Genomic DNA, 25,394 nt, shown 5'->3' on the forward strand with positions numbered 1-25,394 from the left:
TTCTCAAAAAAATGCATAGAACTTAATGGGAAACATTTAAATACTTAAAGTTGCATAACAAAGTTATAAAACTCTAAATGACAAAATCTATTAAATATATTAATTTACAATTATAAAGTAAAAACACTTCAAATGCCATGTTTTAAATATTTACTTTCCTAGAGCAGGATAATAGGAATTATTCATTAGGATGTAATCTACTGATCAAATTTTACTTTACCTTTCATGAGAGTACATTACAGAAGTTGAAGTCAAAAGATATTTAAATGAGATTATTTAATTCAGTCAGTCAATATTCACTGATTGTGTACTAGGTGCAAAAGTGATTTGAAAAGGCAGTGTATGGGGGGGGCGCCTGGGGTGGCTTAGTGGGTTAAAGCCTCTGCCTTTCGCTCAGGTCATGATTCCAGGGTCCTGGGATCGAGCCCCGCATCAGGCTCTCTGCTTGGCAGGGAGCCTGCTTCCTCCTCTCTCTCTCTCTGCCTGCCTCTCTACTTGTGATCTATATCTGTCAAATAAATAAATAAAATCTTAAAAAAAAAAAAAGGCAGTGTATAGAGAAGAAGATTCTTGTTGAAGTTCTTGTGCTGGAAAACTTTTCCTCCTTCTCTCTGGAACCATAGAGATTTATTTTATTTAAACAAAGTCAAGTCTTGCTTCTTTAGCTATAACTAGAAGCTGAATTACTGATGAATGTTTTAGATAATTGGTTTCAAATCCTTAGCTGTAGAGAAAAGAGAGAGTGTATACATATTTTGCTCTGTCTCGTAAAGCTCTATTATCATCACTTATTTTTTGGCTCCCAGTGCACTATTAAGGTCATCCTGATGGAAGTGAAAGTTTGTGATACTTCATTAAAAATCCATCTTGAGACCTTCAGTCAGTGCCCTCTAGTGGTCTTTAACATCCCTTGTTTTATAGTGAACATTGAAGCATTTTGGTCACAACTCAGGCCATGCACATCTTGAGTCTATTCCTAGATCTCAGTGATTATTAAGACACACTAAAGTACTGCATTTTCTTTATAATTATGAATTACTTAAAAATTGAGGGTTTATTTTTTGTGTGTGTGAATAAGTCCTACTTTTATTTTTCAGAAGTGAAAATGACAAGGGGCAACTTGCCTTTGGAAAAGGCAGTAAAGAATATCGGGGTAATAAGCTATCTGTCTCATAGAGATAGTATCTAAGACTCAGTTATCACACAGTTCTCAAAAGTCCAATTAAATAATATGCTTTTAAGTAAAACAACAAAACAAAATAAAACAGAGTTACACAGAATCCACGAGGTGGTATTTGAAGAAGAAAAAGGAAAATCTGGAAATTCACATACTGAGAGTGCTCTATTGAAATCAAGGAAGCCCAAATCCCAAGGCAGGGTATCCAAGGTAAAATCAGTCTGCTCCCAACCATCCGAGGAAAAGAGACGGTGCAACTGCCACCTTGTATGAATAGCCATTTCTGGGGTTCCTTTTCCTCTTTCCCATCTGCTGGCTGAATGGAAAGGACTACATTTCGGCAAGATATAGGCTTGAGAAAACCTTCCAGTAAAACGTGTTTCACTGCCACCAAAATCCTTACGAGTTATGTTGGGTGCTGGAAAACAAGGAACATGAGCTGTGTAGTTTGTACAGTTAACTGGTTCTTGTGTAGCATCATTTATTTTTGGATCTTTACAAATATATTGTCCCAGTTTGAGGTTCTTGCACCTAAGTGTCTCCTCCATACTGGTGGTGGCGATGGCAGCAGCTCTCCAAGGTCCTATGGTGACTGACACGAACCACAGGACACGTTGGAGCTGGGTGGCCACGGTCTTTAGAGCAGCTGGCCCAGAAGGCCAGGTGGCTGCCATCAGGGGTTTACTTTTTAATTATTAAAAAAATTTGTCATGATAGTGTTGTCTTGAGTCTGTATGTTCTTACACAGCTATTTGTCACTTGCTTTGAGAATAAGTAAATCCTATAGACAAAAAGCAGAGATTTTTTTTTTTTTTTTTTAAATTAGGAATTCTAGGGGCATGTTGGTTGCTCAGTCAACTAAGCATCAGACTCTTGGTTTTGGCCCAGGTCCTGATCTGGGAGTTGTGGGATGGAGCCCCACCTTGGGCTCTGTGCTTTGTTGGTGTGGAGTCTGCTTCAGAATCTTCCTCCTCCTCCCTCCCCCTCTGCGCACACATGTGTGCTCTCTCTAAAAATGAATGAATAAAATCTTTAAGAAGTAAATAAAAACTAAGAATTCTAACATACCTCAATTTTTAAATTTAATAGATTGATATGCTGCTGAAAGAGTATTTACTCTCTGGAGACATATCTGAAGCTGAACATTGCCTTAAGGAACTGGAAGTACCTCATTTTCACCATGAGCTTGTATATGAAGTAAGATTACTTTGACATTCCACAGAGAATTATTAAGTGTTCCTTTTTGCACTACAGTGACTTAATGCTTCTTTAATAGCATATCATTTTTTAAAAATTTTAATATTAAGGGAGTAAGTTTTTAATTTCTTATAGTGATTATAATTACATGTCAGACAAAAGGAATCTGATATATTTTAGGAGCAGTTTCTTTATATGAATTAATGACCATTCATTCATTCATTCAATTTTTAGGCCATTGTAATGGTTTTAGAGTCAACTGGAGAAAGTACATTTAAGATGATTTTGGATTTATTAAAATCTCTTTGGAAATCTTCTACCATTACTCTAGACCAAATGAAAAGAGTAAGTATAACATCATTTTGAATAATTTTTAGGCTTAAATGTATAATACCTTAAATGTACAATGATTGAATAAAGATTGTGAACTGTCAATGAAATGTTCTTTTAGGTATGTTTAATAATACTGTGCCTGTAGTTGTTTTGTTTGTTTGTTTTTTTAAATGGTTGTGATTATGTTTGACCCCTTGTAGCCATTTCTTGAAAGTAGCTCTTCAGTGGATTTTTAAAGATGTGATTGTTCTTCCTCAAGAGTTCTACTTTAAGGGGCGCCTGGGTGGCTCAGTGGGTTAAAGCCTCTGCCTTCGGCTCAGGTCATGATCCCAGCGTCCTGGGATGGAGCCCCACATGGGGCTCTCTGCTCAGCAGGGAGCCTGCTTCCCTCCCCCACCCCCCTCTCTACCTACTTGTGATCTCTGTCTGTCAAATAAATAAAAATAAAATCTTTAAAAAAAAAAGTTCTACTTTTAAGATATGAGAGATTCTGTTTTATATCTAGAAACAACATGAACATGACTTTTAACAAATACACTTTATTCCTATTTAAAATATTAGTGAAGTTCTTACTTATCTTGTATTTTTTTTTTAATATTTTATTTATTTATTTGACAAAAACAGAGTGAGAGAGGGAACACAGGCAGGGGCAGAGGGAGAGGAAGAAGCAGGCTTCCTGCCTGTGTGGGGCTCAATCCCAGGACCCTGGGATCATGACCTCAGCCCAAAGAGCCCAAGGCAGATGCTTAATGACTGAGTCACCCAGGTGCCCCTTGCCTTGTATTTTTAAAAAGTGTAATAAACATATATGGAGAAGTAGATGAAGAAATGTGTCCAGTGTCTGATATCTGTCTAAACTCTCTTGAGAGAACAATTTTAGAGAAAACATTCTATAACAAACATACCTGCTGTCTCTACTTTTCAAGGATCAGATCTGACTTCAGTCTAATTTTGTGAAGAGTTAAGGCCTTAAAGGTAGCATGATGACAGTGATAGGTTGTATGGCATTATGTATTTCATATGGGCTAACATTCTGTATATAATTTTGTTTTAGGGTTATGAGAGAATTTACAATGAAATTCCAGACATTAATCTGGATGTTCCACATTCATACTTTGTGCTTGAGCGATTTGTAGAAGAATGTTTTCAGGCTGGAATAATTTCCAAACAACTCAGAGATCTTTGTCCTTCAAGGTACTTTATTACTTTTTTCACATAAGATACTGGCTAAGTGCTTGGAAGGCTAAGCTAATTTTCTATCATTCCAGAAGAATTCTGGAATTCTATCAGAAAAATAACATCTCCCCTAAAGCTACTTAAGAGTGAAAATCATCTGTTTTGAGTTTATGGAAAAATAGGGGCGAAACTTATTTTGCCCCCTTGTAAATCTATACATGCCTACTTCATGAAGCCCTTGTTCACTGGAAGGAAACGAACTTTGTGTAGTAGTTCTGTGTACCAGGCTGTTCTACATACTTGAAATATTATTTTAGAGTAGATATTAACACCAGTAAGATAAGAAGATTGAGGTTTAAGGAAGTGTGTGGTATACCTTTCCTAAAGTCACACATAATAGAGGCCAAGGATGAATTCAGACCTTTCCTGGCTCAAAGATCTAGGCTCATTCCTGTACTCCATGTAGCTTCCTTTTTCTCCTTCATGGAATGGAGAATTAAGTCTAATTGAATCTTACCTCATTGGAAAGTGGATGTGTGTGATTCTTTGGAGATAATATATTTGTACTACTGGGATCTAACTCTTTAGGAGTTGATGAGTTTTTTTGTGGTTAAAATAAAGCTTATAATGAAGATGATAAATAGGTATAAATGTTAGTAATAGATAAATTTGTGTATGTCTGCTTTACATACATTTTAAGTCTTCGTAATTTTTAATCCGAAAAAGTAAAGCTTTTTCTATTTTTATTGAAGTCGATTGTGAGAAAGCTCAGAAAAAATAGTTGCTGGTAGTGTCTCTCTAGAAAGTTTAAAAGCCATTGATAGAGGAGGAGGAAGATAGGGTTTAATGACATTGATAAAAATGTTTGAAAATATAGATCTCTAAAAATCTATATATAGATCTTTGCTTGGTGATGGCATCATTCATGTGCCAAGTGGTATATACATCAGTAAATACTGCCAACTTTGGTAAGGGTTCTTTCTTACTGCTTTGATCCCCATCTCAGTCTCCTAATATTAAAATCTGAAGCCTTTATATGCAGGAAAATGTAGCCGATTTCCACTAAGACTTAATATGAAAAGGCATTAGCTTTTTTTTTTTTAAATGAGATGGGGGAGGGGCAGAGGGAGAGAGAGTATTTTTTTTTTTTTTTTTAGATTTATTTGAGAGAGAGATCACGAGTAAGCAGAGAGGCAGGCAGAGAGAGAGGAGGAAGCAGGCTCCCCGCTGAGCAGAGAGCCCGATGTGGGGCTCGATCCCAGGACCCTGAGATCATAACCTGAGCTGAAGGCAGAGGCTTAACCCACTGAGCCACCCAGGTGCCCCGAAAAGGCACTAGCTTTTAAAATTTTCAGCCTCTGTTCAGAAATCTAACTGGTCATTTCTCTTGTGGCTTTACTCTCAAGGATCAGTTGAGGAGATACCTAAAAGTACTTTGTTTGCCATTGAAGTGACTTTTTATCCTCTACCCATTAGCTTATTTGGGTGAAGTGCAGATTTGTGTGACATCTTGAGTGCTTGTGCATGTTACAGAAAGAGGGCTAATCGCCTGAGCAAACTCTGTTCCCACTTACTGCTTTAGGCTGCTGGTCAACTATTCCTCCTGGGTTGAAGCAAGGTGTCTTGAGTTTGAAATAGTAGGAATTCCAAAATGGAGCATAGACTGGAATTAATTGGATTCTGATTTGTTTTTCCATGTACAGGTTATGGCTTTTCTACATTTGAGAAGAAACTTAAAAAAATTTTTAAAAATGGACATTTTCATAGGTTCTGTAGCTCTAGTTTACATAATTCCAAATTATGTTACTGTTTCTTTGGCTCACTGTTCACTTTTCAAATAATACTAATAACATAGTGGGAGTAAATATTAAAATTCTAAATAGCATGTTTGCTTTATATCTTATCAACATGGCTCCATTTGGACAATGAACTTACTTTAATAATAAAGCTTTTATTTAACTAAAAACTGCTTAGATTAGCAGTTCATTTGATTTGTTATAGCCTAGAGTATATAGCAGGGAAAGCGTCTTTCTCAAAGGAATTAGAGGTGTGCTCACTTTTTTTTTTTTTTAAAGAGTAAAACCCTTCAGAACCTAATGACTAGCCAAAAGAACCCAAGGCTTTTTGATTTTGATCTATAGTCAGAATTGGTATCTATTTTCATGTTTGTGTTCTTTTCATTACAGGGGCAGAAAACGTTTTGTAAGTGAAGGAGATGGAGGTCGTCTTAAACCAGAGAGCTACTGAATATAAGAACTCTTACAGTCTTAGATATTATTAAAAAAAATACAAATATCTCTGAATTGTAAGAGTTGTTAGCACAGGTTTTTGTTTTGTTTTGTTTTGTTTTTTTGAAGCACTTGTTTTGGGTACAAGGCATTTCTGAAATTTTATAAACTTACAATTTAAAGGGGAATTTTTAAGGAAGTGTTTTCCTTTTTATCTTTTCTTCTTCTTTCTTTTTTTTTTTGAGGGTGTAAAGGAGGGACAGAAGAGTAACCACTTCTTAAGTGGAATATTCTCATAAGCTACCTTTTGTAAGTGCCATGTTTATGACCTAATCATTCCAAGTTTTGCATTGATGTCTGACTGCCACTCCTTTCTTTCAAGGACAGTGTTTTTGTAGTAAAATCACTGGTTTATACAAAGCTTTATTTAGGGGGTGAAGTTAAGCTGCTAAAACCCCATGTTGGCTGCTGCTGTTGGAATACTGTGCTTTGGGAGTAAAAAAAAAAAAAAAAAAAAAAGTTATTTCTTTGTCTTAAAGAATTTTAAGAAAATGAGTTAGTCATAAGACTTATTCATTTTTCCAGGGAACATATTGATTGGTCTTAAAGACTAGACAGTTAAATAAATGGTGGCTGGAACATCTATTTTTCTACAAAACTGGAAAAATGAACCCGGTTCTAAAAGAATGTATGACAAAATAAAACTTGTGAAGCAGTGTTGATTGTTTATTGGGAGTACTTATATCTTAGGTCTTTTTAAAAACTTATTTTACACAGCAAATTTTAAATCCTGTAAGAGAGTGTATTTGAACCTAGTGAATTTAACTTTGTTCTTTGCAAACTTTTAAATCAAAAGTATAATAGTAAATTCTTCTAATACTGTCTGTGGGAAATGCATACATACTTGGTTTTTTGATCTTCTTTAAAGCCCAGTGAAATTTCTAAAATATAATACCTTCGTCATCAAGTTCTGTTACCAGTGTTTGTGTTAAAAAATTATTCTTTAGAAACTCAAAAGGTTTTACATTTATCCAGTGTCTAAGAAGATAGTAGCTACCAATAAATAATAGTTCTCTAAAGAATGATCACATTTCTGACCTCTTGCAGAGCAAAACTCAGCAAGGCCTCAAGGTCTGTGCTAATTTAAATTGTCTATTATTGATTGTAGCAACCAGCCAAGAATTACATTCAGATTTACAAATATATTCTTAGGAATATGCCCATTATAGGTTTAGGCAGTCTTTTAGCACTAAAACCCCAAATTTAATGTTCATATTTATCTCATGGGCTCTTTCAAGTCCATATTTTTTTTTCTACTTTTAGGGTTTTAATTGTGTTTTATACCTGGATGATAAAGGTAGCATGGTAATTTAGTCCTTAAAGTCAGTATCATTAAAAGTTCAGGGGACTACTTTATAAGTGAAGGTTTCTTAAAAATCAGATTTAAGAAATACAGTTCTGTCATTGCCAGGAGGACCAGTTGATCAGGCAAAATAGCCTTAAATATGAAACACAAAATTCATAAACAAGTTTTAAAATTAGATGATGATGTAAAAACACCAAAAATGTTTTGTACGAGATTAGAATGTATCTTCAAATTCAGTTTTAAATAAACATGTAAAGATTACCTGAATATAAACGTTGCACTTAGTCACTTGTACCTAGGAATGTATCTATAAGACTCACAGTCATAGGAATAGTGAAAGTGTAATTTATAGTTCTAAAAACTTGGGTAAAAGAAAAAAAAAACTATAAAATTTGGGTTCAGTTTTTTAATTGCTCATGTTCAGTACAAACCAGAGGGTCTAAATTCACAAGTTTCGTTAGTCTTGGGTATTTTTATTTTATAAGCACTATCAGTTTTATTAAACACACCATCTTTAGCATACAGATGCAAATTATCATATAGCTATTGTTAATAGTAAGGCAGAGTATCCTGTAGAAGTGCTAAGTTACCATTCAGTGAGTTATTTGCTGTTGTTCCTTCTCTGCCACTTCTTGTTGGCGAATCGTATCCTGGGCTGCTTGCTGCATTTTCTCCAGTTTTTCCAGAGTCAGAGATTTTAAAGGCAAAAGTTTAGGTTTACACAGCACCATTGTGGTTATATCTTCCACTGACAACTGCCCTAAGTTAAAAAAAAAAAAAAATGATTTAGTGAGATGACCCAGTTGTATGGTGGTTTGGATTTGCAGCTAGAATGAGCATCTAACGACTTAATCCATTGTCAGTGAAAATTTTTGTTTTTAGTTATTTCAAATATATCAACATTTAATTCTAGGGAGTTTATAAGGATGACATTCTGAACTTCCTACCTAACATTCTAAGCTACCTATGAGACATACAACATTTTGTATCAGATGTTTAATTTGCAAAAAGATTTGGGAGAAATATAGTGTACGAATACTTACATAGTAAAAGCATGGTGTTAATATGAATATTTGTTAATATATAATATATAAGCATATAAATATAATATGAATATGCAAATATTAATATAAATGTTTAACTTCACCATCAGCATTTAACAATTGCTTGACTTAGGTTTCTTTTTCCCCACTTTCAGACCTTATTTAACATTAGTGAATTACACTTTTTTTTCACTGACAATTTCATGTTTTTATCTGCAAATCTGAGTACAACTGGATTTCTAGATCTAAGAGTGCTTCATTTGTCATCTTTTTACTGGGTGGGGGGGTGGGGAGAAGCAATGGATGAGTTCTTTATAACCTACTCCTAAGAGAAACATAGTAGTGATAAGTGCACAGTAAATGTGGCATACAGGATACAAAATAGTTACCAATGTTTAGTATTGAGCCTGTTATATGCCATGCCTACTGCTTTTTATTTTGGCCCCTATAATAGTCTGTGACCTAAGTATTTGTGATTTGGATACCTTGTTTTGGAAGAACTTCCCGGAACATTGACTTCACTTCCGCCATATCTGAATTGTTGGATACAGCTATGTTTTTTCCTTCAACGAGAAATCCGTTATTAATATTCAAGAATGAATTTACAAAGCATATTGCTGGAGGTATTTCCATTGTAGGTTAAGAACTAAAATAACAATTTCTATAAACTAACTATTCTGTCCTTGCATAATTATCCCATTAATTTCTTGTGGGTCTTCACTGAAACAAAGTTGAGAGAGTTCACGTAAGCATCTAGATCTTGTCAACATTCTTTAATCAGTGGAGGTGTTAATTTGTAAGGCTACATGTTCTAAATTTTTCCCCTTATGAAAAGTTAGATAGGACTTCATTTTTTTAGACATAATCACCTAAAAGATACCGCTGAGGAAAACCAGAAGCATTTATGTGTGGCTGTTTGGTTCACTGATAGCATCTCCTAAATGGTGGATGAGTTACAAAAATTACCATTTGGAAAGTGGGGGGTAAGGCAGGTAGTTAGGAAAAAGGAGGAAGTAGGTAAATGTTTCCCTAACATTCCCATTTCTCAATAGCTAACATCTGGTTTCTACTTTAATCCCTTTGCTTTAATAACAAAAAGCATCCTGGGGCGCCTGGGTGGCTCAGTTGGTTAAGCAGCTGCCTTCGGCTCAGGTCATGATCCCAGCGTCCTGGGATCGAGTCCCACATCGGGCTCCTTGCTCAGCGGGGAGCCTGCTTCTCCCTCTGACTCTGCCTGTGATCCCCCTCTCTCTCTGACAAAAAGTAAAAAAAATCTTAAAAAAAAAAAAACAAAAAGCATCCTAAGGATCAGTTACCTGGCTACACAGCTGACATTTGTAAGGAAGCAACACAAATGGGCAAAACTGATTCTTGAACAGAAGTGAGAAGTTTGCTTTGAGTTTACTACTATCCTCTAATAACAGGGATACTATATGCTAAAGTGCCAGCAAATACCTTATCTCGAATATTTTGTTAAGATACCAGCATATACCAACTGGCTGATGACATTTGTTTCCAGTGTTACATTCCAGATTACTGCTGTGCTGTATATTCAGGGTGTTCTGGACTGTAATTTGTAGCATGATCCTTCTCCAAACACAGATGCTTCTCTAGACAGTCCCACCCCTTTTGTGATATTTCACCATAGTGATGCAACCTTACCATGTGCCTTTCACAACATCACCAAAGAAAGATTTATTATTATAAAGTGGTGATGCTGGCATGGTGCCTGTCTTTACCGCCCACTGCAGATTAATCAAGTGAAGCTGCTTCTGGTCTCAGTTATCCCACTCTACTACACTTTGACATCTGTAATAGAATCTTCCTACTCTATCCACCAGATCTCTTCAAATCCCTAGTCTGGAATATCTAAAATTCCTGAGGAAACTCTGTTTTCCAGAACTTTGTCATCAAAATTTACTCCTACACTGCTCTTTCCGGGAGTGGAAATGAAATAGGGAATGGACTAGGAATAAAGCATCTCATCACTAACTGGAATCTGCGATAAGTGCAATATGCAGTTTCCTTAGAACACACTACTTCTGCCACTTTCTTGTTACTTAGGCCTGCCAATGGTACCCAGTGGTCATTCCCCCGCCCACCCCCCCCCCCCATTATGTTGAAGGCTAATAGCATTGCAAATCCCTCATTAGTCTGAATACTGCTATAATAGAAAACAGCCTCTTCATTAAAATATCACAATGAAAATATTCAATAGGTCCTTATTTGGTGTAGGTCTGATAGGATATACTGCCAAAAGGGAGAATAGATACTACAGATGTTGACAAATATGAGGGAAATAACAGCTAAGAATTTTTGTATCACAAAATTTCTTACCAGCAAAGCAGTGGATGGATACTTAAATGTTTTATAGAGTAGCAACTGCAGCTACTCAGATCTGTCACTATCCTTTGCTTGCTCTCTCCTGTATCTCACATCCAAAATCGGGCTCCAGGAAAACAATGAAACTTGGTGCTGTACCAAACCTTAGTTCTCTCACACTAAAGCTGCCATTGTTACTGCAAAGGGTGTGGGGCCAAAGGCCTGCTAGGGAGTGGGTTGGGTCTGGTGTGGGGAAGATGAGTGCTGGCAGTCACTTGCCTGGGTGGAGTGTCTGCTTTACCAGGGTTGGTTATTGTTCCTAGCCCACCCCCCCCAGGCATTCGCAGGAGAGAAACAGGAAGGGAAGGGCTAAAATAAGCAAGGTGGTGGTTGGATGGCCCTCATTGGCAAGGCTGCACTGTCTTGATCAACTGCCCAGGGAGTCCACAGAAGCAAGGAGCATTTTTTCCTTTACCCGCTGGCCTGCTAATAGCCAAACATGGGTGTTTTGTCTGGTGTAATGTGCCCTAAGGAGTTGTTGCTCCTAAAGGTACTTTTGTACTATGATAAGGTAAGATATATGTAACACTAGGGACATACAGGTCAAAGAAGAAACATACCAACCATGACTGAAATTCGTGTGTATCATACAAGTGCCATGTTCAATAAATACGTGAGTGTCTGAGAGGCTACAACATGAGTCCCATGTTGGGTATAAATTACTTAAAAATAAAATCTTAAAACTGTGTCTATCATGTGGAAAGCACTGTTCATTAGTGAACAAGACAGATAAAACCCAAAACTTTTTGGAGCCTATACTCTAGAGTAAGGAGAGAGAAATAAATAATAGTATTTTGTAAAGTAGTACGTCTATAGAATATAAAATAGTTCAGGGGGATTTAGGAGTGCTGAGTGGAGTACTGCAGTTTAAGTAGGGAAATGATCATGGACTCGTTAAGGTGAAAATCACTGTGACCTCATTTTGGTGTGCATGTTAAATTTTTTGAATTTGCAAAAAAGTCGAAAGCCTGATAGTATCCAGAGTTAGAGAAAGTATAGGGAAATGGGCATTTTCTGTTGGTGGGTTGGTTTTTTGGGGTACAAATTTTTTACGAGACCAGTGCTCTAACCCCTGAGCTATGGAGCCTCACCTGGGGTACAAATTTTTTAGAGGGTATTTTGTAGTATCTCTTAATATTTTGTATTATGTACTAATACAAAATATGCACATTTTCTTTGACATAAATGTACTACTTCTAGTAATGAGCCCCAAAGAAAATAATGCACCAGTGTACAAAGATCTAAGAACAAGAATGCTCATTAAAGCATTGCTTTGTATAGTAAAATGTTCAGCAGTATATCAACGGTTAAATAAATTATGACAGAGCCATATAATGGACTACTATGTCAGATTTTAAAATGATAAATTTATCAAGGTATATTTTAAGAGTAAACAATTGCAGAAGTAAAATTCTTATACTAATAGAACCCAAACTTTTTAATGCTTAGAGAATATGATGTCAGTTACTTTTTGAGGCTCTTGGTCTGGGTAATTGGAAAATAATCTGCTTTCTTTTCCCCCATAGTTTCTTTAGTTTGTAATCTGTCCCAGAGGTAATGGTTTTCATAAATAGTACGTTTCAAAATCATGACAAAATAAGCATAACTGTCATAGCCATTGAGCTGGATGCTTCAAATTAATGCAGAAGAACTTGGAGGGAAACCAAGTCTTTGTCATGAAATATTTACTAACTGTAGGAGTGGGAGCTGAAAGACACTTAAGTTAGGAAGGATTACTACTTTAAATCAATCATGCCCAAATTGATAACATAAATTAATCTTACAACTTGGACAAAAACATTTCTGGGGTGATTTAGTTTGATACCTTACTAAATTATGTGTGGGACAAGAACACTAAAGTGTACTTCTAAACCCTGAGAATATACGTCAGTAGTCCTCAGATTTTATGCTTATATAACACCCACAGGGATTTTAAAAAACTAGATAAAAACTAAGTACCCTTTTAAACCCTTCTAAATTGACATACAACTTTATCATAAAGTTCAAGTAGTTACAAAGATATAATTTCCACATATTTAAAAATACTGTTACATCAGTCTTTTAAAAACCTATCCAATATAATATAAATACCATAAAAATTTGACAGCTATTATCATCCATTAATAAAAAGAATGAAGAATTCTGTTGTCAGAAATTTTATTTTTTTCTACCTAGACTTCTATTACCGTTCCACTTAATTTTATTATAATGTAATACATTTTCATGCTTGAACATATTTTAATGGTTAATTTTCCTACCATATTTCTCTAAAAATGTTTATAAATTTATTTATTATTTATTTATTTTTAAAAAGTAGGCTTCATACCCACTGTGGAGCCCAACTTAGGGTCTGAACTCATGACCCTGAGATCAAGACCTGAGCTAAGCTCAGGAGTCAGACACTCAACCAAATGAGACACCCAGGTACTCCAAAAATGTTTATGAATTTAAATGAAAAACTAAGATATTCTGTATTGAGTTACTACAATTATTAGTAAAAAATAACTAAAAACAAGTTACATACACATGGATAAAATAATAACTGAAGATGAAAAATAAAGTTAACAGCTATATATCTGTTAATAGGACAGAGCTTTTAAAGTAAATACTGGACAGTAAAGACGAGCAGAAAGGATGCTCTTTTCAGGACAAGGAAATTACTCTTTCAGAATGGAAAAAAAAAAACATATATAAGAGGAATTTGGGATCATATGTTCCTTTCCAAACACATTTTTTCTTTTAACAAACATACCAAATGTTCGTAATGTGCCAGCCACAGCTAAATAAAGGAGCTAGAGTGGATAAGAACCAGTTCTCTTTGAGGAACTTGGGGAAGGTAGGTAGGGGAGAGAGAGACACATGTAAATAAATTACAGTCGAATACAACCTACTTTAATAAAAGCATGTGTACTGTGCCTTAAGAAACCAAAACCATAAATAACTTGGTTGGTTTAGGAAAGATGACAGTGGCTGATCTTGGAAGAACTACTAAATGTGATACTAGAATTAGCCACAAGGACGAATGGGGGTTTACTATGCAGAGAAGCAGCTGTGTAGCAAGGGGACAGTGTTTTAGACAAAGTGAACAATATGCTCGGAGTCATTAAAAGAAAAAAATCTAAGCAAGTGGCTAGAGAGTACAGTGCACATACAGTATATGTACTGTAGTGGGACTGACAAAGTGGAGGCCAGTTCATACTCAGCCTTAAATGTCATGCCTCAGAGTTTGGGCTTAATATCCTCCAGAGAGAAAGGAGCTAATTGGATGGCTCTGAGTGGGTATGTGATTAGTTTTTTGGAAACACATTCTAGACAAAAAGGAAAAACAAGAGCTACAAGAGGCAAGGAGATAAGGAACTATAATTATTTAGGTAAGATGATGGGTGTACAAACAAAAGCAGTGATAACAAGCATCAAGAGAAGATACAAGAGGTATTCAAGGATATAAGAAGTTGAGATTCAAGTATCCTCCATTATCCCCTCATCCCCCATAACCTCTGGGATATAAAGAAATGATAAAGGATGACTGAGATTTCAAGCTAACATTTTTGAGTTAATGCAGCTACTAACTGAAGTTGAGGACACAGAGAAAGTACAGGTTAAGGAGGGAAGGGTAAAGACCATGAATCAGGTACACTGGGTACGGAAGTCCAATAGGAAGGCAAAAAGGACTGGATGCCCAGAGAGCCAATGGTACAGTAGTATAAGCTACAGAAGTGGATATAATCACCTAAGAAGGATATGGAAAGATGGCAGATGGTAATAGGATAGGTGGTAAAAAGAGATGAGTATATACATGTAGTGGGTGAGAGAAGGATCTGGAGCAGCTTAGTTATTTAAACAAATTAATTTTCCTTTTTTTTTTTTGAAGATTTTTATTTATTTGACAGAGATCACAAATAGGCAGAGAGGGAGGCAGAGAGAGAGGAGGAAGCAGGCTCCCCGCCAAGTAGAGAGCCTGATGTGGGGCTCCATCCCAGGACCCTGAGATCGTGACCTGAGCCAAAAGCAGAGGCTTAACCCACTGAGCCACACAGGTACCCCACAAATTAATTTTCTAAGCCTTAGTTTCATCTGTAAAATAAAGCTTGTAAGGGCACTGACTTCAGACTATATTAAATGACCTAATTCATAATTCATTATCAGTCCCTACCACCTGGTAAGGCTCAATGGATGTTAGTGATTCTTTTTTTTTTTTTTTAAAGATTTTATTTATTTGACAGAGATCACGATCACAAGTAGGCTGAGAGGCAGGCAAAGACAGAGAAGGAAGCAGGCTCCCTGCTGAGCAGAGAGCCCGATGTGGGGCTCAATCCCAGGACCCTGAGATCATGACCTGAGCCGAAGGCAGAGACTTTAACCCACTGAGCCACCCAGGCGCCCCGATGTTAGTGATTCTTAAACCATGACAATATTGTCATAAAATTAGATTCTTAGAAAAAATAAGTCTGTTGCCATTAGAATTATAGAGGCTTATTATTAGAACAGAGTGGAGAACTTACAGGTGAGCAAGAACACTTAGAATTCTCCACCTATCCCTTTTGCATCTGAATTGCCTTATAGATCATCTTAAAGGAAGAACAGTTTCAGTGCCCAGAAATGTACTCTAGCTTCTTTCTTTTAGCATAGTGGCTCTTAAATTTGTTTGCTTAAGAGTAACAGTAACAACAAAAGGAAATTAAAGGCATCCAAATCGACAAGAAGTCAAACTATCACTCTTCGCAGATGATATGATACTATATGTGGAAAACCCAAAAGACTCCACTCCAAAACTGCTAGAACTTGTACAGGAATTCAGTAAAGTGTCAGGATATAAAATCAATGCACAGAAATCAGTTGCATTTCTCTACACCAACAACAAGACAGAAGAAAGAGAAATTAAGGAGTCAATCCCATTTACAATTGCACCCAAAACTATAAGATACCTAGGAATAAACCTAACCAAAGAGGCTAAGAATCTATATGCAGAAAACTATAAAGTACTCATGAAAGAAATTGAGGAAGACACAAAGAAATGGAAAAATGTTCCATGCTCCTGGATTGGAAGAATAAATATTGTGAAAATGTCTATGCTACCTAAAGCAATCTACACATTTAATGCATTCCCTATCAAAATACCATCCAATTTTTTCAAAGAAATGGAACAAATAATCCTAAAATTTATATGGAACCAGAAAAGACCTCGAACAGGGTTAGGCCGCTGCCTTCGGCTCGGGTCATGATCTCGGGGTCCTGGGATCGAGTCCCGCATCGGGCTCTCTGCTCAGCGGCGAGCCTGCTTCCCTCTCTCTCTCTCTGCCTGCCTCTCTGTCTGCTTGTGATCTCTCTCTGTCAAATAAATAAATAAAATCTTAAAAAAAAAAAAAAAAAGAAAGCCAAAGTTGGTGGCATCACAATTCCGGACTTCAAGCTCTATTACAAAGCTGTCATCATCAAGACAGCATGGTACTGGCACAAAAACAGACACACAGATCAATGGAACAGAACAGAGAGCCTAGAAATAGACCCTCAACTCTATGTTCAACTAATCTTCGACAAAGCAGGAAAGAATGTCCAATGGAGAAAAGACAGTCTCTTCAAGAAATTGCTTTGGGAAAATTGGACAGCCACATGCAGAAGAATGAAACTGGACCATTTCCTTATACTACACACAAAAATAGACTAAAAAATGGACAAAAGACCTCAATGTGAGCAAGAATCCATCAAAATTCCTTTTTTTTTTTTTTTTAAAGATTATTTATTTGACAGAGAGAGATCACAAGTAGATAGAGAGGCAGGCAGAGAGAGAGGGAAGCAGGCTCCCTTGCTGAGCAGAGAGCCCGATGCGGGACTCGATCCCAGGACCCTGAGATCATGACCTGAACTGAAGGCAGCGGCTTAACCCACTGAGCCACCCAGGCGCCCCAAGAATCCATCAAAATTCTTGAGGAGAACACAGGCAGCAATCTCTTTGACCTCAGCCACAGCAATTTCTTCCTAGAAACATTGCCAAAGGCAAGGGAAGCAGGGAAAAAAATGAACTATTGGGATTTCATCAAGATCAAAAGCTTTTGCACAGCAAAGGAAACAGTTAACAAAACCAAAAGACAACTGACAGAATGGGAGAAGATATTTGCAAACGACATATCAGATAAAGGGCTAGTGTCCAAAATCTATAAGGAACTTAGCAAACTCAACACCCAAAGAACAAACAATCCAATCAAGAAATGGGCAGAGGACATGAACAGACATTTCTGCAAAGAAGACATCCAGATGGCCAAGAGACACATGAAAAAGTGCTCCACGTCGCTTGGCATCAGGGAAATACAAATCAAAACCACAATGAGATAATCACCTCACACCAGTCAGAATGGCAAAAATTAAGAAGTCAGGAAATGACAGATGCTGGCGAGGATGCGGAGAAAGGGGAACCCTCCTACACTGTTGGTGGGAATGCAAGCTGGTGCAACCACTCTGGAAAACAGCATGGAGGTTCCTCAAAATGTTGAAAATAGATCTACCCTATGACCCAGCAATTGCACTACTGGGTATTTACCCTAAAGATACAAACGTAGTGATCCGAAGGGGCACGTGCACCCGAAAGTTTATAGCAGCAATGTCTACAATAGCCAAACTATGGAAAGAACCTAGATGTCCATCAACAGATGAATGGATAAAGAAGATGTCGTATATATACACAATGGAATACTATGCAGCCATCAAAAGAAATGAAATCTTGCCATTTGCGACGACGTGGACGGAACTAGAGGGTATCATGCTTAGTGAAATAAGTCAGTCGGAGAAAGACAACTATCATATGATCTCCCTGCTATGGGACGTGGAGATGCAACATGGGGGGTTAGGGGGATAGGAGAAGAATAAATGAAACAAGATGGGATTGGGAGGGAGACAAACCATAAGTGACTCTTAATCTCACAAAACAAACTGAGGGTTGCTGGGGGGAGGGGAGGTTGGGAGCAGGGGAGGGGGTTATGGACATTGGGGAGGGTATGTGCTATGGAGAGTGCTGTGAAGTGTGTAAACCTAGCGATTCATAGACCTGTACCCCTGGGGATAAAAATACATTATATGTTTATAAAAAAATAAGAAATACATAAAAATTAAAAAAAAGAGTAACAGTAACAGCAGTGTTTTAGTACAAAATCATCTATTTTAACTACACAGACATTTTAAGGGATTTTTCTACAGTAATTCTGAAAATAAATTAACTTTCACCATAAGAGGTGATTTTAGAATTGAATTAGCTATTTACCTACCTCCCATTGCATCTCCTAAATTTATACTAAATTTAAGTAAGACCACGTCTAGGAAAAGTTATTTTGTCAAATATCACATAATTTGAAGTGAAGAAACAGGATTTGAATTCATGTCTGCCTGACTCCAAAGCCTTGGTCTCTTCAGTTTTCTCTATGCTGCATCTGTAGGAACGGCCTAAAGACACTAGACGGATTGAGTATGGAGCCCCACTGAAGGAACATGAACACTTCAGAATATGTTAGATAAGAGGATAGTAGATAATGGTATGTAGAAGCCAATGAAGGTTAAAGTACCATGGCATCTTCAGTTTCTACTGAAATGGGGAGTTTTAAGCCACAAATGGCTTCTGCAAAGGAGGAGGAACATAAAATATTAGTCAAAGAGTAAACCTCAGTATAAACATGTAAGTGCAGCATACTGACTAAGCACCGCATTTTCTCCTCTTTACCATAGCTTTAACCAACATGTTTTCTATCTCTCGATTTCTTTCTCCTTAATTCGAGGATTCAGCATTCCAGTTGTCATGTGTGATACCATTCTGAAAGAAATCTCTTAGGAAAAAATACTGCTTTTTGTCTGTGGATTTTGTTACAGCATTAGTCTTATCTTTAAGAGGATGACACTGGAACTTTCAAATCTCAAGCTTAATTAGAAATATGCAACACTTTAAAAGCTTACGAGTTTTGCATTTTTTCCTCCCACAGATTAGATAAGAGAACATTGATAAGACCAATATTGTGGGTCAAACAGCCAAAAAAGACTGTTAGTTTTAGATGGTACACTATTTTCATCTAGCCATCTGGAAAACGTAGGCTATAATCTTGGGACAGACAGAGAAGGGGGATAGATTATAAAGTACAAATTGCATTCATGGTAACTCAAAGCATAGCCATATGGGTTAAGCCGCTGCCTTTAGCTCGGGTCATGATCTCAGGGTCCTGGGATCGAATCCCACATCGGGCTCTCCGCTCGGCGGAGAGCCTGCTTCCCTTCCTCTCTCTCTGCCTGCCTCTCTTGTGATTTCTCTCTGTCAAATAAATAAAGAAAATCTTAAAAAAAAAAAAAGTATCAAAATGAGGGGCACCTGGCTGGCTCAGTCATTAGAGCATGCAACTCTTGGTCTTGGAGTTTTGAGTTTGAGCCCCACACTGAGTGTAGAGATTACTTATAAAAATACAAACTTAAAAAAAAAAGTATCAAAATGAAACATACTGTGAATATCAATGCCAAGTCTTTGTTTCTAAAAATGTTTGGGACAGGATTTGGATGTTTTTAAAACTGTCCTTCTAGGTCACACTAAAGTCTTAATCCAATATTTGATCTTTGTTAGGAGCCCCCATGGAGCCATTTTGTGGGTCAGTGTGGCTATCTTCCATATGTGCCTACCACTCCTAATTTGCTATTAGCTCTTCCCATAATTCTTTTTCCCTCCACTAATCTATCTTAAACTTAAAAAAAAAAAAAAGATTTTATGTATTTATTTTAGGGAGATAGAGGAAAGTGAGATTGAGAAAGAAAGCACACACAAGCGGGGTGGAGGGCAGAGGGAGAAGTAGATTCCCCGCGGAGAAGGGAACCCAATGTGATACTCTATCCCAGGACCCTGAAATCATGACCTGAGCCGAAAGCAGTTGCTTAACCAACTGAGTCATCCAGGCACCCCAATTTATATTAAACTTATCAGCTTATCCTAATTGTACAAAACTCCATTTTTAAAATTTGAAATTGAATGCTTCAGAGTATTCTAGGATTCCAAGTATTTTTTTTTTTAAAGATTTTATTTATTTATTTGACAGAGAGAGATCACAAGTAGGCAGAGAGGCAGGCAGAGAGAGAGGGAAGCAGGCTCCCTGCCGAGCAGAGAGCCCGATGTGGGACTCGATCCCAGGACCCTGAGATCATGACCTGAGCCGAAGGCAGCGGCTTAAACCACTGAGCCACCCAGGTGCCCCAGATTCCAAGTATTTTAAATAAGCTGTGATAGTAAAATCTAATGTATGATTTAAAACAGAAACTTGTATTGGAGAGGTTTTTTTTTTTTTTTTTTTTTAGATTATTTATTTATTTATTTGACAGAGAGAGAGAGAGAGATCACAAGTATGCAGAGAGGCAGGCAGAGAGAGAGGAGGAAGCAGGCTCTCTGCAGAGCAGAGAGCCCGATGCGGGGCTCGATCCCAGGACCCTGAGATCATGACCTGAGCCGTAGGCAGCGGCTTAATCCACTGAGCCACCCAGGCGCCCCTGGAGAGATTTTTTTCTTTTTGGATTCCTCTATTTCACATTATACTTGAAATGGGATACAGGGTTGTACTCTAGCTCTATTGCTAGCTAGCATGACCCTGAATACATTTCTTAACCAATCACAGGTTTGATTTTCTCATAAAAAGCACATTTAGTATCTGTCCTAGGTTGCAAGGTTCAAGTAAAAAGTAGATGTTAAAATGCTTAGAAATATAGTGTGACATTTATTATTCCAGGTTTAATTTTCGTATCACTATAAAATAAGGATGTGATAGGGGCTCCTGGGTGGCTCAGTGGGTTAAGCCTCTGCCTTTGGCTCAGGTCATGATCCCAGGATCCTGGGATCAAGCTCCACATCTGGCTCTCTGCTCAGCAGGGGGTCTGCTTCCCCATCCCCCTCTGCCTGCTCTTTGCCTACTTGTGATCTCTCCCTCTGTGTCAAATAAATAAATAAAATCTTTAAAAAAATAAAATAAGGATATGATAGCAGACTGTTCTAGATTTCCCATTAAGTACCTTTGACTCTAAAAGTTCTTTGACTCCTTATCAACATTATAGTACCTGTAAGACAGCATGAGCTATTGAAAGATGTTTTCCTTTAAAAACCTGTCATATTTATTTACTTTAACAAAGCATGTGCTGCCAAACTGTGCACTTGACAAATATGCTTTTAAAAGATTTATTTGAAAGAGAGGGAGTGCACACACATGCATGGAGGTAGGGAGGGGCAGAAGGAGAAGGTAATCTTTTTTTAAAAGACTTTATTTATTAGAGAGTGAGAGTACAAGCAGGGGCAGCAGCAGGCTCCCACTAAGCAGAGAGCCCAACGTGGGGCTCGATCCCAGGACTCTGGGATTATGACCCGAGCCGAAGGCAGATGCTTAACTGACTGAGCCACCCAGGCCCCTGCAGAAGAGAATCTTAAGCAGACTCCTCTATGAGTGTGGGGACTGATGTGGGGGCTCAATTTCACAAGTCTAGCTGAACCAAGAGTTGGATGTTTGACTAACTGTGCCACCCAGGCACCCCTCTTAAATATATTTCTAAGAAAATATGATAAGGCAAATCTATTTCACAATATAATTCAAGGCTGAGAAAATGTGGATAAGTTAAGCTGGTGCTAAAGAGTAAAAATGTTTAAAATTCTAATTGAGGGAATGGAAGCTTAGTGTACATAAGACTCTATCTTGAATTTTTGATGGAGGTGACAGATGGCTTGTTGCCTAACCTAGAAAAATAAATGCACCTGAAATATGGCAAAAAACACATTTTTGGGGGCAAAAAACATTTTCAGATTCTAGTCTAAGTATTAATACTATTTTCACATAAGAGTCACAGGTCATAAACTTCTGGCCCTTCGTCCTACGCAGCTAAATTTTTGCTGGCTTGCTAAATGTTTAAAAAGTATGTGAACCAATGTTTTAAAATGGGAAGATTTCACATAAAGGCCAAATTTGCTCCTCTTGACAGATCTGGCAACACTGGGCCCATATTCTAGCATGGCAAAATCTGGCTAGAGCTGGGAAGTAATGTCCCATTTAGATGAACATGGGGAGTTCTGTAGTCCCCTTTACTGCCTATTGTTCCTTTTCCCTTACTATTCCCACTGCTAAAGACCCTTGACTTCACAACTTAAGTAGAATACAGAACCACTATAATACACCAAATGCCAAATGCCCTATTTTATCACTAATAGGTATTAAGAAACAAAAATACAATCTTTGAGAACTAAGGGAGGCACCAGAAGCAATCTGTTTATGTAAAGAACAACAAAGGATATTTTTTGGTGAGTATTTACTAATTTAGATCCTTTTAAGTAAATTCAATCTGCCTATTACAGGTTGTGGATGGTGGTGGCAGGAATGGTAGGAAAAATATGAAACATTTTATTTGTTTTATTCAAGACATGATTGATAGGTGAATTTTCAAATGTGTATTAGATTTCTGAATGTAAACTAACATGAAGAAAAGGTGACAGAGGGGGCCTAAAAAGAAAGTGTTTTTCAGCAGACATAAAGTAGTAATGTCCATTCTCACTCAAGTGGCTGCCCACATGCTAGCTGAGCTTAATTTGGACTGATAATATTCATCTGGAGATGCCAAATAGCATCATATGTCATGTGGCTGGAAACTATAGTAGTTCTATTCTGTTTTGCTATCTGGCATCTGCTAGCAGAAAAATGTTGCAACATGTTCAATTTGGCTAATTAATTTAGACTCATGTGAATAAAATGTGCAGTGTCTAGCTTCTGAACTGTGCCTAGGCCTAAGAACAGGAACTGTTCTTCTTGGATGAATTTGGATGATGCCACCGGTTCTGGTATACTTCACCAGCAGACACTACTATTAAGTTAATAGAAAATGACACATCCTACTCACACAAAATACCAGATGGCCAGCAGTTGCCTTGGTATCTGCTTTGATAACATCAAGATTCATCTGTATTTGAATTGCAGAGCCCACACATCTTTCATCAACAGTCCTCGGGGTGCCAGGAGTTGACACTCCTGAAACTGTGCTGACATCAGTACACTGCTGCAGATTATATCACATCAGCTCCAAGTGCTGGTGAAGTAGCAGCAACACTCTACTACAGGGAGACAGTCAGTCCAGGACACTGGCACTTACTCTCCACAGACAGGAGGATTAAATATTAAACTCTCCGTTGTAGGATACCATAGAAGGCTGTGTGTGCAGAGAAGTGGGATGGATTTAACTAACAACGCGTGACAATGGTATCATAGTTACTTAGAAGGCGTAATCATGATTGGCGAAGAATGAATCTGTGAATATTCTTGCAAAATACGTTAAGACTTAAAAGGAATAAGAAAAAAGGAAACACTGAAGACACTTCTGGCCTGAATTCTTTAAAATGACAATGACATAAACACTGACTGGATCCTAAATTTTGGATCTTAGGAGCAGGGGAAAAGGTATAAAAGATATTCTTGGGTCAAATGAGAGAATACACATACAGACTAGATTTTAAATAACACAGAATTAGTAATTTCCTTAGTTGTGATAATGATACTATGTTTTGCAGGAGAACTTTATAATTCTTGGGGAATACATTTTGGAAATTTTAGAGGTGTCTGCTTAACAAATGTCTAACCTGTTACCGAATAGTTTAATGACAATGAAAAAAGCATGAAAAGGGATGAAATAAATACAGCAAAATGTTAACTGCTGGATCTAGGTGAAGGGTATATGAATGTTTTTTGTATTATTTCGACTTTTTTATGTATGATTTTTTTTTAATTGAGGGAAGAAATCATGTTGGAAAGACTTCAGAGGGGAAACCTAAGAAAAGGTTGAGTAACAAGAACTACACTGAATTTAATCAACTGAAGCTGGCAATGTCTCAGGCACCCGGAAAACACCAAATATATTCAGTCTTTTAGGAAGTATTTACCAAAATAATATCACGAGCAGAATAACATGATAGGGAGAATAGATCCATCTAATAGGCAAACCATTCTATTTAGATGTAAACATAGTAAAGCTAAGAACATAAGCAGCTGTTATATAAAACAGTGGTTGTCATAAAAGAAGTACAAAAAATGCTAGGTAAGCACAGAGGAAATTACTTCCTGTTGGAGAGAACCTGGAAACACATCTCCAAGGATAACTAGGACATGGAAACAAGAGTCATGAAAGGTTAGTGCTTCAATGATTAATCTTGGAAGAAACAAGAATAGTTCATTTTGGCTACAGCATGAGTAGTATGGAAGTAGAAGAAAATTAAGCAAAGAAGTTAGGTTTGCACCCTTGTTGACTGGCTGGGTAAATAGTTTTCAATTTACCTGAAAGTTCTCCTGGTCTTTTTTCCGGCAACGTTAGGCATCCAACCCAGTATGACCAAGATGACTTACAGTTCTTGACTCAAGCCTACAGAAGGAACTACATGAGATAAAGTGTAACAACTCTTGAAAAGAACCATATAAAAGTCTTACGGTATTTTTATGAATATTCACAAGCATTAAGCTGTTTAGTAAAACGTAGGCGTGGAGGATTAGGACGGTATAGCTTCACCCAGCACCGAAGTCATTGGTTTTAAGCCCCCAAAGGAGGAGAAACAAAAGGAAGAACGCAATGTTAAGACAAGAGGCGGGGAAGTAAGACTTAGAAGTGTTGCCGCTGCAGTGCAGGACCACCACCTTCCTTTCTAGGTGGTAATGGAAAACGATTTCCTCAAGCTCCAGAATTCTCTGTCCTCCAAAGATCAGGGTGGAAGCACTTAATAGGAACTTAAGGGGCGAGGTCAGGAGCTCCATCTTGCGGGAGTGCCTTGCGGTGCGCGCCTAAGCCCCCTCCCTACCCGGCGGGCTGCAGCTGGGCGCGAGGGGCCGGTGGAGCGGCCTCGCCCCACAGGGAACCTCAGAGGGGCGGGGGTAGGGCGGGCAAGCCAGCCCGGAAAGAAAATCTTCTTCCAGCGGAAGCGGCTGTGAGTCCTGCTCACCCCCTCGGCTCTCCGTCTCCCACCGGCCGTCTAGCTGTGGGCTGCCTCACCGGACAAGGCAGACGGACCCACATCTCACTTTGCGACTCCAGCAGGAATGGGCATTCCCGGTAGTGCCGGGGTCTCTGGCTATTCCCACCCGTCCGCCATGACCCCATTCAGAAGTGCCAAATGCAACTTCCGGGCTGGACAGGGATTTTCGGAACCCTAACCTTTTGTCCACCTAGGTAAGTGACCAGACGTCCCAGCAAAATAAGGGCCAGGAAACCTGCTCCTTCCTCTTCCCCATCCCAGGCAGGTAGTTCTGAATATGAATTAAGCCGTCTAACCTGGGATGTCTGGTCACCTTTGGTCCTTTTCCGGGCCTACTTACAGATTTATCTTTCAGGACGGCTCGACTGTTGCCCAGGGCAACGGTGAGATTTGGGCGAAGGGAAAACTACGTCACACTGGAGACGGGAGGCCAGGAAACACCCTGCCATTATCAGTTATGGCTGCTTTGGCTTCAACAGTAACTTCCGATTGCAAGTTGTCG

The 25,394-nt window shown here is 38.0% G+C and overlaps 4 protein-coding genes across 11 annotated transcripts in view; 2 read left to right on the plus strand and 2 right to left on the minus strand.

Moving 5' to 3' along the window:
* The window catches only part of PDCD4 (programmed cell death 4), a 30,550-nt gene extending 23,712 nt beyond the window's left edge, over positions 1-6,838 (plus strand). For both annotated transcript variants that reach the window (XM_046027768.1, XM_046027769.1), the window contains exons 9-12: positions 2,267-2,374; positions 2,609-2,719; positions 3,762-3,901; positions 6,070-6,838. In XM_046027768.1, the coding sequence (XP_045883724.1) occupies positions 2,267-2,374; positions 2,609-2,719; positions 3,762-3,901; positions 6,070-6,130 (420 nt within the window). In that variant the 3' untranslated portion in view covers positions 6,131-6,838. The remainder of the gene's footprint in view (positions 1-2,266; positions 2,375-2,608; positions 2,720-3,761; positions 3,902-6,069) is intronic.
* On the minus strand, positions 1,186-2,130 carry LOC123955575. Its single transcript, XM_046027770.1, has one exon. It carries the CDS (start codon positions 1,849-1,851, stop codon positions 1,186-1,188), a length of 666 nt encoding a protein of 221 aa, XP_045883726.1. The 5' UTR covers positions 1,852-2,130.
* On the minus strand, positions 1,466-25,358 carry BBIP1 (BBSome interacting protein 1). Of its 7 annotated transcripts, XM_046027773.1 has the most exons (5): positions 25,233-25,349; positions 24,204-24,300; positions 9,006-9,083; positions 8,068-8,237; positions 1,466-1,595 (listed from the first exon to the last, which is right to left on the minus strand). In XM_046027773.1, the coding sequence occupies exons 3-4, from the start codon at positions 9,049-9,051 to the stop codon at positions 8,071-8,073; spliced, it is 213 nt and encodes a 70-aa protein (XP_045883729.1). In that variant the 5' UTR covers positions 9,052-9,083; positions 24,204-24,300; positions 25,233-25,349; the 3' UTR covers positions 1,466-1,595; positions 8,068-8,070. The 7 variants fall into 7 exon arrangements, with proteins under 7 accessions (XP_045883729.1, XP_045883731.1, XP_045883727.1 ...); XM_046027775.1 differs by lacking the exon at positions 1,466-1,595 and having other exon boundaries at positions 7,948-8,237; positions 24,204-24,288; positions 25,233-25,358; XM_046027771.1 differs by lacking the exon at positions 1,466-1,595 and having other exon boundaries at positions 7,948-8,237.
* Positions 24,861-25,394, plus strand: part of SHOC2 (SHOC2 leucine rich repeat scaffold protein) — a 98,365-nt gene continuing 97,831 nt past the window's right edge. The window contains exon 1 of the mRNA XM_046027764.1: positions 24,861-25,086. The gene's annotated coding sequence lies outside the window, so the exon portion shown is untranslated. The remainder of the gene's footprint in view (positions 25,087-25,394) is intronic.

The sequence above is a fragment of the Meles meles genome, chromosome 13, assembly GCF_922984935.1.
Source record: "Meles meles chromosome 13, mMelMel3.1 paternal haplotype, whole genome shotgun sequence".
Taxonomy (NCBI): Eukaryota; Metazoa; Chordata; class Mammalia; order Carnivora; family Mustelidae; genus Meles; species Meles meles.

What these genes read in the sequence shown, in the direction of transcription:
- BBIP1 (XM_046027773.1), bottom strand. Translation starts at nt 9,051, where the DNA reads ATGGCGGAAGTGAAGTCAATGTTCCGGGAAGTTCTTCCAAAACAAG. An exon ending in GGAAGTTCTTCCAAAACAAG is followed by an intron (nt 8,238 to 9,005) that starts GTATCCAAATCA and finishes TTTTTAACTTAG; the next exon opens with GGCAGTTGTCAGTGGAAGAT.
- LOC123955575 (XM_046027770.1), bottom strand. Translation starts at nt 1,851, where the DNA reads ATGGCAGCCACCTGGCCTTCTGGGCCAGCTGCTCTAAAGACCGTGGCC.